The sequence below is a fragment of the Echiichthys vipera genome (genome assembly GCF_963691815.1).
Source record: "Echiichthys vipera genome assembly, chromosome: 19".
In the NCBI taxonomy this organism is placed as follows: Eukaryota; Metazoa; Chordata; class Actinopteri; order Perciformes; family Trachinidae; genus Echiichthys; species Echiichthys vipera.
This window is the reverse complement of record NC_139844.1, coordinates 914,029-928,408: the sequence shown is the minus strand read 5'-3', so window position 1 is coordinate 928,408 and position 14,380 is coordinate 914,029. Positions and strand designations below refer to the sequence as shown.

At 41.2% G+C, this 14,380-nt stretch overlaps 1 protein-coding gene across 1 annotated transcript in view; it reads left to right on the top strand.

Annotated features, from left to right (window-relative positions):
* The window catches only part of mdn1 (midasin AAA ATPase 1), a 125,875-nt gene that overhangs the window by 107,401 nt on the left and 4,094 nt on the right, over window positions 1-14,380 (top strand). Inside the window, exons 87-96 of the mRNA XM_083934452.1 lie at window positions 243-344; window positions 460-658; window positions 745-918; window positions 1,056-1,207; window positions 5,690-5,779; window positions 7,866-7,981; window positions 8,232-8,406; window positions 11,497-11,570; window positions 11,756-11,870; window positions 12,599-12,665. Of these exons, the coding sequence (XP_083790578.1) occupies window positions 243-344; window positions 460-658; window positions 745-918; window positions 1,056-1,207; window positions 5,690-5,779; window positions 7,866-7,981; window positions 8,232-8,406; window positions 11,497-11,570; window positions 11,756-11,870; window positions 12,599-12,665 (1,264 nt within the window). The remainder of the gene's footprint in view (window positions 1-242; window positions 345-459; window positions 659-744; window positions 919-1,055; window positions 1,208-5,689; window positions 5,780-7,865; window positions 7,982-8,231; window positions 8,407-11,496; window positions 11,571-11,755; window positions 11,871-12,598; window positions 12,666-14,380) is intronic.

The following is a 14,380-nucleotide window of genomic DNA, read 5'->3' as shown; positions in this document are numbered from 1 at the left end:
AAGTTCCTGTGGTGGGGGCTTGGTTTCAACTGACAAAGAACCAGATGAACCTGAACGAAAAACAAAAAGGGTATTTGTACATTTTTGTCACATTTTCATTATTATTCTGACAAATAACTTCACAGTATCGTAATTACTCAAAAATATAGAGTGACTAAAAATGGCAAACATATTTTCAGTTTTGTGTTAAGCCCTTCCTAAACAAATTGAAGTCTAAAATATTTATCATTCTGGTTTGTTAGGAGCTTGGGAGCGGAGCCGCTGATGCCAGCCAATCAGAGGGCCACCGGTCAAAGCTGACAGCCAGAATGGCTTCACACACACAGACGCAGAGCAAGACTCAGGTACCACCAGCCTCTCAGAGGGAGTCCACAATTTCTGGATTCTGATCCATCTCTACTCCTGCCTCCCTCTGTTTTTCAATCTTCTCACCGTTTTCTGTTTACTGTGCTGTTCCAGAGCTTCAAGAGGAAACCAGGTGAAGCAGACAACGAGCGATCGACAGGTGACTACAATGAACGCATTAATAAGCGTCTGCGTACAGTGGAGAGCAGTAAGGATTGCACTAAGGACAGCAGGCAGAGCGATGCGGAGCATGAATCAGACCTTTATGAGCACATGAAAGAGGGAGATACGGCCTACGACACTCAGACATATGGTCAGTAATCACCGCATGTGAATGGAATGGATTTCTTTGTTTACAGTTCCTGTGATGATAGTTATATTTGCTGTTCTTGTTTCCAGATGTTGCTAGTGCAGACCAGCAAAAAGCAGCAGGGCCTCCTCAGGACCAGGATGAAGATCAGAATGATGAGGATGTCGCCATGGAAACGGAGAAGCAGGAAGAGGACCTCCAGGCTGCTAAGGTCCAGGAGCTGAAGCCTGAGCAGCTGGACTCTACCAAGGCCTCCCAGAAAGGTGACACATTTCCTCTTATCCTTTCCTCTTAGCCTAACCTTTTTTTTTTTGGAGCAACTTGGTGTTTTGGTGTTTTTATGTTGGTTTTTAAATTACACTTACTCAGCATATTCCCTTACTCCCTGCTTCTTGTGCAGGTATAGAAAGTGGCGAGATGGAGGTGCAGAGGCTGGAGGAGGAAGAGCAGAGGTGTGAGGAGCGACAAAATCCCAGAGAAGAAGAGCAACCAGACAGACATACAGAATCCACAATTCACACAGTTTCTGAGCTGCGTTTGGACACCATGCAGGTAGAAAAATACTTCTTATTAGGGCCCAAGCATAAAAGTGCCAGGGACCGTTTCGGCGCCTGGCAAATTATTTTTATTATTTTTCTACTGCACCATCGCATTTTTGAGGGGCTTAGGATGCACGAGGGCTCACAGAAATTGGCACACAGGTCAGAAGTGGAGAAAATTGCAAAGTTTAACAGTGATTCAAGATTTAAGAACAAACACAAGCCATGGTTGGGATAAAGTTCCTTTGATGTTCATAAAATTTAGTGGGATCATTGCTCTCATCTTAAAGAGCATAAGTTCATTTTTGGATTTTTTGTTTGCTGGACAGGAAGTCGGCAATCTTAGATTTTGTGCATCAATTTTCATTTCGCGAATATGTGTTTTAGGAATTTAGGATGAACAAAAATAGAATGTTCAAACTAGTAATTATTTTGATTTGATGCCACAATGGTGGGGATAATGGTGCTCTTAAGCGCACAAAAAGTTGAACATGCATCTTAAGTGTCTAAACGTAATACCTGATATGGGTCTCGGGCTTGTGTGTGTTAAATTGGCTAGAGGGTGGCACCCGAGAATATTTTAAAGTCACTGCCCCCACCTTTAAAGTTGATGTAGACGTACAAAATTTGGTAGGAAGATGTAAAGTATGGAGACTAAAAAAAGCCTCTTGAAGCCATACCCTAAGTCCAACAGGAAGTCGGCCATTTTGAATTAACTGTGGCATTTTTCAAAGTGAGCCAGTCGGACGTGTTGTACTTCAACAAACTCCTCCTAGAGAATTAATCTGAGTGACTTCAAATTGGTTGGTTGCATCTAAAGACCTTTGTGATGCTAAATTTCGAAGCTTTTGAGGATTCATGGAACGCCCTCGATGTGGCGTGGCAGTAAATTTTGCCAAAACTTGAAGAATGAAGTTTCCCTAACTCAACTTTACTTTGTCCAATCTGCCCCAAATTTCACATGCTGGATAACAGTCCAGGCCTGAAGACATCTACATGCTGAAATTGAGTCATAGTCATAGCACCACTTACAGACAACAGGAAGTCAGCTTTATGTTTCAAACGTCATCGTATTTTGAGGGACCTGAGATTCTCAAAAACTCACCAAAACTGGCACACAGGTCAGAAGTGTTCTGCAGTAATTAGGCTCGGCTGTAGCCAGCCGGCTCCACAGTGCCCCCAAACACATGCCATGGTTGTGAAAAAGTTATTTAGATGTCCACAAAATTTGGTGAGATCATTAGTCTCATCTTGAAGAACATTTTTTAAATTTTTCTTGCATTTTGTGCATTAATTTTAATTTTCTGCACAAGATTTCTGGATTAATACTGTATATAATAATTAAAGAGTCATACGGTCATAGAGTCATAATGTGGTCTTGGTCCACTCTATATGTAAAGTGTGTTGAGATAACCTTTGTTAAGATTTGGGACTATAAATAAAAATGAATTGGATTAAATTTTATAAACACGTTTGAGGCCTTATCGATGTACAAAAAAAGCATGAACTGTGGACACATGTTCAAAATAGTTGTTTTCAATTCGAAGTTATTTGACTTGGTTGTGGCACATCCAGGCTATAGCGCCCCCTAATTACTTTGAGCACTTGAACGCATTTTTAACGCCCTTGTTGTACTTGAAAGCAAACAAAACTTGGCACACACATGAAAATCCTTAAACATTGCGAAAATATACAGCATAATTACTTTTAACATATTTGAGGTGATAATTGTGCTCTTAAGCGCACAAAAAGTTGCACATGCATCCTAAGTGTCTAAACTTAATACCTGGAAGGCCTTAGTTGAATCAAAATTGCTCTTATAGTCACTATATACATACATACATACATACATATATACACGCATACATCAGTGACGTGCAGTGAGGGTTGGGGTTGGGGAGGCACTGACTCACAAGTCAGATTTACAAACATACAGTTGGATGCCAATAGGATAGGATGAGAGAATAGGAGCGAATAGGATGCTGAAAACCATTTTAAAACACCAGAGCCACTGTATATTGCAGTATATCTTACCTTTACTTGTACATGACTTCTCGCTTTGACTGAAAGTCCAGCTTTGAAAAATGTCTTAGTTTAGAAATCAAATCCTCCATTTTCAGGGCGAGAAATGACAGCTTGTCGCTAAGCTCTACAGCATCGCACAGCACACTTCTTGTGTTTACTTTTTGCACACAGGTCAGAGTTCACCGTGATCTGGCTGCAGGCTATCAGGCTGCTCACTATCGCCGCCTGCCTTGAGGCAGAGGTACTGCCTGCCTCAAGCCAAGCATTTTCCCTGTGGATTTATGTCACATCAATAAGATGTAAATATTACACATATACGTAAAATGCATTACTGAACACCATGGAAAAGAAGACGTATGCTTTTATTACATAAAAGTGTCCTCAACCATCATATTGGAAACATACACAGAAATGGGAACAAGCACGCGCAGAGGGCACGCGCTCAATACAGTTTGTGAGTGATTGCGCAATCTGGAGGGAGGCACGGCTGTCCGTGCCTCACCTCTCGCATCCGAAGCGACTCCATTTATTTAAATAGGAAATACAGAATTTTCTGCCATTTTTACTATAAAAACGGTCAAAATACATTAAGAACCACACCAAAATCATAGTCCAGAGGATAAATATTAATACTTGTTATTTTATTATTTCGTTTCTTTATTCTCTCATGATGACAGGGGAGGCGCAGCCTCACCTGCCTCCCCTGACCGCACGTCACTGGCATACATACATACATACATAAATGCAGTGCCTATCATAAGTATTCACCCCCTTGGATGTTTTACCCTTTTATTGCTTTCATAAATCAATCATGGTCAATAAAATGTTTCTTTTTTCACACAAAAATGTATTGGAAAAAACTCTTTAATGTCAAAGTGAAAACAGATTTCTACAAAGTAATGCAAATGAAACAAAATTATATAAGGAAAAATAATTGTTTGCATAATTATTCACCCCTTTCAAGTCAGTATTTAGTAGATGCACCTTTGGCTGCAATCACAGCACTGAGTCTGTGTGGATGAGTCTCAATCAGTCTTGTACATCTGCACACTGCAATTTTGCTCCATTCTTCTTTGCAAAACTGCTCAAGGTCTGTCAGGTTGCGCGGGTATCGGGCATGATAGTCCTTTTCAAGTCCAGCCACAAATTCTCTATAGGATCTCCCAAGCCGTAGTTCTCTTGCAGACTGAAAAAGATTGTCCCCCAGGATTTCGGTGTATTTTGCAGCATTCATTCTGCCCTCTATCTTTACAAGCCTTCCGGGGCCGGCTGCTGAGAAACATTCCCACAGCATGATGCTGCCACCACCATGCTTCACAGTGGGGATGGTGTGTTTTTGGTGATGTGCAGTGTTGAGATCTAATATGAATTTTTTCAACAGTGGCTTTCTAATTGCCACTCTCCCATAAAGCTTTGACCGGTGAAGAACTCGGGCAGCAGTTGCTTTATGCACAGTCTCTCCCATCTCAGCAGCTGAAGCTTGTAACTCCTTCAGAGTAGTCGTAGGGTCTTGGTGGCTTCTCTCACTAGTCTCCTGCTTGCACGGTCACTCAGTTTACGAGGGCGGCCTGATCTAGGCAGATTCACACATGTGCTATATTCCTCCCATTTCTTGATGATTGATTTCAATGAACTCCGGGGGATGTTCAATGCCTTGGCAATTTTTTTGTATCCATCCCCTGAATTGTACTTTTCAATAACCCTTTCCCTGAGTTACCTGGAGTGTTCTTCTGTCTTCATGGTGTAATGATAGCCAGGAATACTGATCAATCAGTCTCTGGACCCTTCAGACACAGGTGTTTTATACCTCAATCACTTGAAACACACCCACACCACTCAGGTTATCTTCATTACACTATTTGTGAGACTATTGGCACCAATTGGATGGACCTCTAATAAATTAGACCATTACATTTAAAAGGGGGTGAATAATTATGCAAACAATTATATTTATTTATATAATTTTGTTTCACTGGCATTACTTTGTAGAAATCTGTTTTCACTTTGACATTAAAGAGTTATAATTTTTTTAGTGAAAAAAGCCACATTTTATTGACCATGATTGATTTATGAAAGCAATAAAAGGGTAAAACATCCAAGGGGGTGAATACTTATCATAGGCACTGTACATGCATACATACATACATACATACATACATACATAGCTTTACTCATTTCAGACATATTTCACATTAGGTTTCATTAGCTCCGCCCAACCGGAAGTCAGCCGTTTTGAATTTTGTGCAGTTTTTATTTAACTTATGCAAACCTTTTCAAACTCCTAGAGAGATTATCGGATTCATTTCATATTCTCTTGGTATAATCCTCCCAATAATGTGATGCTAAATTGTGAAGAAATACTCAATTCCTTGAAGATGTCATAAGTTATGTAACATTTTAGGCACTTTTCAGGTATGGTGTTTTTTTTTGGAACTCCTCCTAGAGAATTCAGCTGCATTTGCATTTGCAGGTGGAAGAAAGAGACCCAGACGAGATAAGGAGGGAGATGGAGCTGCAGCTGGAGGCCTGGCACACACTGGCTCCAGGAACTCAGGAGGAGGTGAGGCTGACCCAGGAGGTTTTGTTCCACAAACACACAGAAAAACCTGACTTATGATGCTTCCTATAGAACATTAAACATGTCAACTAGCTGTTCTAGCAAAATAAAATTAATTAGATTAAAATAGGGGTGGTCTTAAATACTGTTAAATATAGTGTTTATAATGTTTTAGAACTTTTAAATGCAGCTTCTATCTTGGTTCATCAGTTGCTTTAGGCTCAAACTGTTGTCAGTTATCCATTAAGTTAATTTATTTTATTTAAAAGTAGACCCCTTGATTGTTAAATGCTGAGCTCATGTTTCATTTGCTGTGGCAGGTACATGAGATCTGACAACCAATCACGACTGTTTATCTCATGTTGAGCGGGTCTAAGATGATAACAGACAGAGGAGCATCATAGTTACCGTATTTTCCGGACTATAAGGCGCACCTTCAATGAATGGCTTATTTTGAAACTTTTTTCATATATAAGACACACCGCATTATAAGGCGCATAGAATAGACGCTACAGTCGAGGCTGGGGTTACGTTAAGGACCGCCTCTAAATTCATTGATGTTAAGTTTGCGTGCTAGCGCTGTTGCCTTCAGTCGAATAGTGATTGTACTGACACTTCTACTTGCTGCTCTCTGTTCAACAACCCACTGTTCGAGTTTGTCCTCCAACTGTAGCCATCTTGCTCTGTTCCCTCGGAAACTCTGTTTAGTTTTCTTTACTTGGCGCAGGTCATCTTGTTGCTTCCTCCACTTCCACACTATTGATTCGTTAATGTTAAACCCTTTTGCTGCTGCTCTATTCCCATGTTCTACTGCGTGACTTATCGACTTGAGTTTAAACTCTGCGTTGTATGTGTGTCTCTTAATAGGAGCCATTTTGGAGTCTTTACACAAACACACAAATGGAAATGAAACGGCACGCTTCGAGCAGTCATATATCTCAACATGCACCGCGCGTTACTTCTTCTACAGGGGAAAATAGAGTCGGCGGCTGCTTACCGTAGTTGCGAGACCAGTTGTGGCTCAATATTGGTCCATATATAAGGCGCACCGGATAACAAGGCGCACTGTCGGCTTTTGAGAAATTTGAAGGTTTTTAGGTGCGCCTTATAGTGCGGAAAATACGGTACTAACATAGCTGCCAGTCTCCATCCAGTACACTTTACCAGGTTCCTAAAACTCAGATCGAACTAGGCAGCACTGATCAAACATGAAGCAAGATTCTTTTACCTATTTCTCACCTCAGATCATTTCAGAAACACATTTAAGTGTACTGTTTAGCTGTGATTTGTGACCCATTTTTTCTGTGCTTCAAAATGTACCAAGCACAAGCATATATCTGCCTCTACTGTCCACCACCTGATTTGACATTAATACCTCACAGGTGCTTCAGATTTAAGCACAAGATCCTGCTTTTGCTTATTTAGAAATCAAACCTGTGCATACTTTTCTGAAATGATCTTTACATTATCTTCAAGTATAAATATACAGTAAGGACATTTTTATAAAAAAAAAACAAATCAGTGATCTAAAATATGTCAATTATCTTCATAACATATCCAGGTCCTAAGTATGTGGTTGTGATTGTATGAAGATATGAGGTTGTAACTTGAGTCTAATGTGTGTCACATCACCTTGCTTACAGATATCCTGATATATTCAGGTTCCACATCAAACAGTTGGGCTTGTCAACATGGGAGAAGGAAGATATATATCGTCAAAACTACATAAATGTTGTATATAACAGATCAAACTAGCTGATCGTTATACTAGATTAATAAAACAACATTTCTGATGCGTACATATATACAGTATACTGTATGTAGCTTATTAATACTCTGTATCATTGTGTGTGTGTGTGTGTGTGTGTGTGTGTGTGTGTGTGTGTGTGTGTGTGTGTGTGTGTGTGTGTGTGTGTGTGTGTGTGTGTGTGTGTGTGTGTGTGTGTGTGTGTGTGTGTGTGTGTGTGTGTGTGTGTGTGTGTGTGTGTGTGTGTGTGTGTGTGTGTGTGTGTGTGTGTGTGTGTGTGTGTGTGTGTGTGTGTGTGTGTGTGTGTGTGTGTGTGTGTGTGTGCGTGCGTGTGTTTTCCAGGAGAGTGCGGCAGCCTCCATGTGGCACCAGTACCAGACTCTGACCTCGGCTCTTTCCCAGCAGCTGTGTGAACAGCTGCGCCTCATTCTTGAGCCCACGCAAGCCGCCAAACTCAAGTGAGGACCAACACACCCACATCCTTATGTGTTAAAATGGCCATTTGAAATGATGAAGTGTGGTCCCAGGAGCATTTGAGGCCACTTATTGTTTACGATTTCTTAAGATCTCAGGTTTTAAGTTTTTTTCCACACAGAATTTGTCTTCTGTGATTAAATTTAGAGGCTCATTGTTTAGCAGAGCTAATGCCGCGTTTCAACAAAGACAGACATGCAAACAGTGTTGTTGTGATGTTCCACTGCTCCACAGAGGAGATTACCGCACAGGGAAGCGTCTGAACATGAGGAAGGTGATCCCTTACATCGCCAGTCAATTCCGTAAAGACAAGATCTGGCTGAGGAGGACCAAGCCCAGCAAGAGAGAGTACCAGATCTGTCTGGCTGTGGACGACTCTTCCAGCATGGTGGACAACCACTCCAAACAGGTAAGAGAGCCCTGTTGTGCAACATCACATCCTACTCAATAAGCCTGTAAATGTTCTCATTTGTCCAGGTCATCGTTATCCCCAAAGCAATTTCAGTCAAAGGCAACTGTGTTACTTGGTTTGAAATACACAGGGATGCAGTGTTTGTTGAAGATCCTCCTGAGTTTCTCTGATACCCTAACCACATACGGGATGACTATGTTGTTTCTCTTGTTTTGTTTTTCTTTCTCAACCACTTTGGTTTTCTTTCTGGAAGCAGCTGTGGTCCTGCTGGGGTAACCACAAGTTGTGAGGGCTTTGTGAGTGGGTTTTCTGTCAATATTACAGGCTCTATCCCCAGGACTCAACCCCCTGCTTATATGGACTCCCAAAAATCCATAAAGAAGGGGCCCCGCCCATTGTCAGCAGCATAAACTCGGTCACTTACAACATTGCAAAGCACATAGCCAATATCCTGGCACCATTGGTGGGCAACACCCCACACCACATCCAAAACTTAAAAATGGATCCAGATGAAACCATGGTATACTACGACGTGACTTCCTTGTTCACATGTATTACAACCATGGAGGCTCTGGCCACAGTAAGAAAGCGGCTCACACAGGACAACTCCTTACACAACCGAACAAATCTCAAACCAGACCACATTTGCCAACTTCTGGATTTGTGCCTGAACACCACATATTTCCACTTGAATGGCACTTTTTACAGACAAAAACACGGCTGTGCCATAGGTTCACCAGTATCCCCTATTGTGGCAAATTTATACATGGAGGAGGTAAGAGGACAAGGCTTTGAACTCCTTCAAAGGAATAACATCGAGCCATTGGTTGAGATATGTGGACGACACATGGGTTAAAATCCTAATCCTGTTACTCTTTGGTTGCTTGCATCTCTGGAGGTGTGTCTGTCTCTGTCATCTTGTCTGTCCTTGTCTCTCTCTGTCCATCTGTCCATCTTTTCTCTCTTTCTCTTTCCTTTTCTTCCTCCCCAACCGGTCAAATCAGATGGCCGTCCTCCACAGAGCTGGGTCTATCCGACGCTCCTGCCTATTATAGGTAAGGTTTTCGTTGCCACCGTACTCTACGGGGGAATTGTTGGGTCTATGTAAATCATAAAGAAGTCATAGAGTGTGGTCTTTACCTACTCTGTAAAGTGTCCTGAGATAAAATTAATCCAAAGAGGTGCAAACTTTTACTGAAAATATAAACTCAGTGGACAGAAACATCCAGTTCACCAGAGAAGAAGTCAAGGACAACAACAGTTTGCCTTTCTTAGACTGTGACGTCCATATGGAGAATGACAGGAGCCTCCACATTGGGGTATACAGAAAACCCACTCACACAGATCAATATCTACTGTTTGACTCCTACTACCCCCTGGAACACAAGCTTGGAGTTATCAGAACCCTGCAACACAGAGCTGATAACGTACCCACCAGCTCACTGGCCCAAGGGGAAGAACGCAAGCACTTGAGAGGCGCCCTCACAATTTGTGGTTACCCCAGCTGGACTTTTGTGAAAACGGCAGCTGCTTCAAGAAAGAAAACCAAAGGGGTTGAAAAAGAAAACAAGAGAAACAACATAGTCATCCCGTATGTGGCTGCGGTATCAGAGAAACTCAGGAGGATCTTCAACAAACACTGCATCCCTGTGTATTTCAAACCCAGTAACACACTCAGACAGAGACTAGTACATCCCAAGGACAGAACACCACACACCCACAAAAGCAATCTGGGTTATACTGTCCAATGCAAGAAGAAACGCAAAGATCTCTACATTGGAGAAACAAAACAACCACTGCATAAAAGCATGGTCCAACACAGGAGGCCTGGACTCACATCTAAAGGAGAAAGCCCACTCTTTCAATGACAACAATGTCCACACCCTGGACAGAGAGGACAGATGGTTTGAAAGAGGAGTAAAAGAAGCTGTCCATGTAAAAGTAGAGAAACCATCGCTAAACAGAGGAGGAGGTCTGAGACACCAGTTATCTCCAATTTACAATACTGTCCTTTCATCCCTTCCCAGGAGATTCAACAATCTAACCTTAAAGAACAACTGTTCACAAATGACCTCCTGTGGCTGTCCTTAAGACTCAATAGAGCACTAACAAAGTCGAAACCTACTTCCCACCAACGACTGTCACTCCAACGTCGGTCGTTGGCACGTGGAGCACAAACGGTTCCAGTGGCATCATCTGCCTTGTGAGAGGTTAAATAACTGGATCTCCACACCAGATATCCTCAAAGCAATTTCAGTCAAAAGCAACTGGACTTGGTTATTTGTCTAGGAAAACGTTTCACCTCTCATCCAAGAGGCTTCATCAATTCATGTATGCATCTGACCGGGCTGGGACTGGTCCAACTAACTGGTCCAGTTGCTTTTGACTGAAATTGCTTTTGGGATGCTACTCAATATGATAATTTATCGTCTTTGAATGGAATCGATATCGTAAAAAAAATCAATATTGTGTGATGCACAGATATATTGTCTAAATTGATAATAACAAGCATACTAACTCAAACTTCTCAGAAGATGCTATATCTAAATCATAAATAAGTATTTACCTAGTCTGTATGGAAAGATAGTTTTTGTTATGATTTGGCACTGTAAATAAAATCAAATTGAATTATCTGAAATCTCAGAGAGAACATCATTTGAAAGTTGTGGTTTTATAATTAGACTTTACATTATTTAACACACAATGTTATGCACATCACCTGGCTTACAGATATCCTGATATATTCAGGTTCCACATCAAATAGATATAGATATAGATCGTCAAAACTACATAAATGTTGTATATAACAGATCAAACTAGCTGATCGTTATACAAGATTAATAAAACAACATTTCTGATGCATATATATACAGTATACTGTATGTAACTTATCAATAGTGTGTGTGTGTGTGTGTGTGTGTGTGTGTGTGTGTGTGTGTGTGTGTGTGTGTGTGTGTGTGTGTGTGTGTGTGTGTGTGTGTGTGTGTGTGTGTGTGTGTGTGTGTGTGTGTGTGTGTGTGTGTGTGTGTGTGTGTGTGTGTGTGTGTGTGTGTGTGTGTGTGTGTGTGTGTGTTTGTGTGTGTGTAGCTGGCGTTTGAATCTCTCTCAGTGATCGTCAACGCTCTCACTCTGCTGGAGGTGGGACAGGTGTCTGTGTGCAGGTGAGGTCATGCACATACAATGTGAACCCATGAAGATAGAAAAGAAGAAGAGATTTTACAGATAAAATGATTGAGTCATGTAGACCTGCAAACAAAATGCTTGAGATGGAAATGTTTGCGATGTCATACTGTGAAGACATGTATTTAATGTGAGGCTAACATTAAACGGCTGCTCATGTGTCCAGTTTTGGTGAACAGGTGCAGCTGCTCCACCCCTTCCAGCAGCAGTTCAACGATGAGTCAGGGGCTCGGATTCTAAGACTCTGTCAGTTCCAACAGAAGAAGACCAGAATAGCACAGGTGGGATTTTCTTTGTGCTGTTCCTCCTCCACTGTCCTACATATCAACTGCAATGTGTGACTTTTTAGATGAAATGTAATTACATTACATTTCAGTTAGCTGACGCTTTTATCCAAAGCGACTTCCATTGACACCCATGCACAGCACAGGGAGCAAGGACACTTCGACATGGCATTCATGGTGTATGCTAGTAGATGCCATTAGTCTGGATGTAATATATATAGCCAGTAGTACAGTGCTTTTATACTGAGTTTTGATTAATCTGAGACACATTACAGTACAATGCAGTACTGTATGTTCTCATCAATAGAGAATAGAAAGAAGAATTCTGACCTCACAGAAATATAGAAATGTTTCACTGCTTCAAATGTAATTGAAGTCAACTTTTATTCTCTTACATTAAAACTCTTGGTAAACAGAGGTATGAATGAAGATATTTCTCTATAAAGGAATGCAACCACTGTAGGAGGATAGGTGTCATCCTGGGCCAGTTAGCAAAAGGATCTCTTTAGAAAGTTTGGAAGGAATGCAGTTTACGCAAACAATAAATCAAAAACATGTAATGCTACAGATGAAAATAACAGTAAAGCAACGTGAGGTTTGTTGCATTTAAAACTACTGTTATTAACATTTAGTTTCCTTTTTTCTTATTTCTTGACCTGAGTTTCATGTTCTAATGCTCTATTTAAACATATGATGTGACTGTGACTCTCTCTTCATACCTGTAGTTCTTGGACACATCAACAAAAATGTTTGTTGCAGCACGACAGCAGATTCCAGGATCTCTAAACTCAGGTAAAGACTCACCCTGCATAGGTCAGCTCTGCCCTTTACTCTTTTCTGTGAAATTCTGAGCCATCAGAAGCTGTTTCCTCATTAATTACAGACAACATCAGGAGAATCAGGTCCGGACATAGGGTTGGATGATACGTTTCAAAATTGCAGATATATTCACCCAAGTGTATGTGCGACTATTAAACTGCAGGAGTCTGGAAATGACATGGATTACATCATGGTTTTACATGGTAAAAGCTATGAGGTGGAAATGTAATTTTTAATCATACCTTTATGGAAAGTAAAGTAAATTACAATAGACAAGACTAAGAAGGGAAAGGTGAGAAGTCTGAGGAAATCATCTCAGGAAATCTTCTAGAAATCTGAGGAGACAGATTGGGTCTGCTATCTTTAAGTCCAAAGGTGGGGCCTGGGTAATGAGATGCATTCATTGTTCCACTTAAACTGGAAGAAACACCCTCTTTCCTTTGTCTCCGAAGACAAGGGATCAGTTTTCATATAAATATACAAATCAGGCCAAGTGTATGAATTTAACAGTGAATACACACATTAACACATAATGTGAACGTTCCTCTTAGTTAATAATCCTGTGGAAGTATTTGTCAGTGACACAATAACATCAACACATTCATTAGAATAATCGTTTATTCATTCATGCAAAGGAGTATGGGGTGAGGGGGTCACTTCTGTGGACCATCCAATTTCTGTGCACTCAAAGCGAGAGCTGTGTCCCCAGATCGAATACTTTGTGGAGGCACCTTTTGATTTAATTAAAGCCATCAGTCTGTTTGGATATGTCTCTACCAGCTTTGTGCACCTAGATTGGGGAATTTTTTTCAATTCTTCAGAATCAGAATCTGCTTTATTTGCCATGTATGTGCAAACATACAATGAATTTTTCTCTCCTCTGGGTACACAATACACAAAAAACACAGAAAAATACAAAATAAAAATAAGGTATTTACCAAAGAAGATAAAAGATATACTTTAAAAAAAAAAATATATATATATATATATATATATATATATGTGTATATATATATATACACACGTTTAGTGCAAATGGGCATGTAATGGCAGGGGGATTATGGCGAGATCAGGGAGACGGCCTGGGAAAGGTCTGTAGCGCCTACCAGAGGGATAAGTTCAAACAGTTTATGTGCAGAATGCGAAGGGTCTGCAGTGATCCTTCCTGCCCGTTTCTTCACTCTGGACTGGTATAGGTCCTGAATGGACGGCAGGTCGGCCCCGATGATTTTTTTTCTGCAGACCTGGTTGTCCATTGTAGTCTGTTCCTGTCCTGTTTAGTGGCTGATCCAAACCAGACAGTTATTGATGTGCACAGGACAGACTGAATGATGGAGGTGTAAAAGATGATGAGCAGCTCCTGAGGCAGGTTGAACTTCTTCAACTGTCGCAGGAAGTACAACCTCTGCTGGGGCTTTTTCCTGACTGAGTCTATGTGGGACTTCAACTTGAGATCCCAGGCGATTGTGGTTCCCAGGAACTTAAAGACGTCCACAGTAGACACAGTGCTGTTGACGATAGTAAGGGGGGGGATACGGTGGGTGGGTTCCTCCTAAAGTCTACTGTCACTCCACAGTCTTGAGTGGGTTTAGCTCCAGACTGTTCTGACCACACCAGAGGACCAGCTAGTCAACCTCACACTACTGTTGTGTCGTCCGCAAACTTTAGCAGTCATTCGTGTAAAGGGA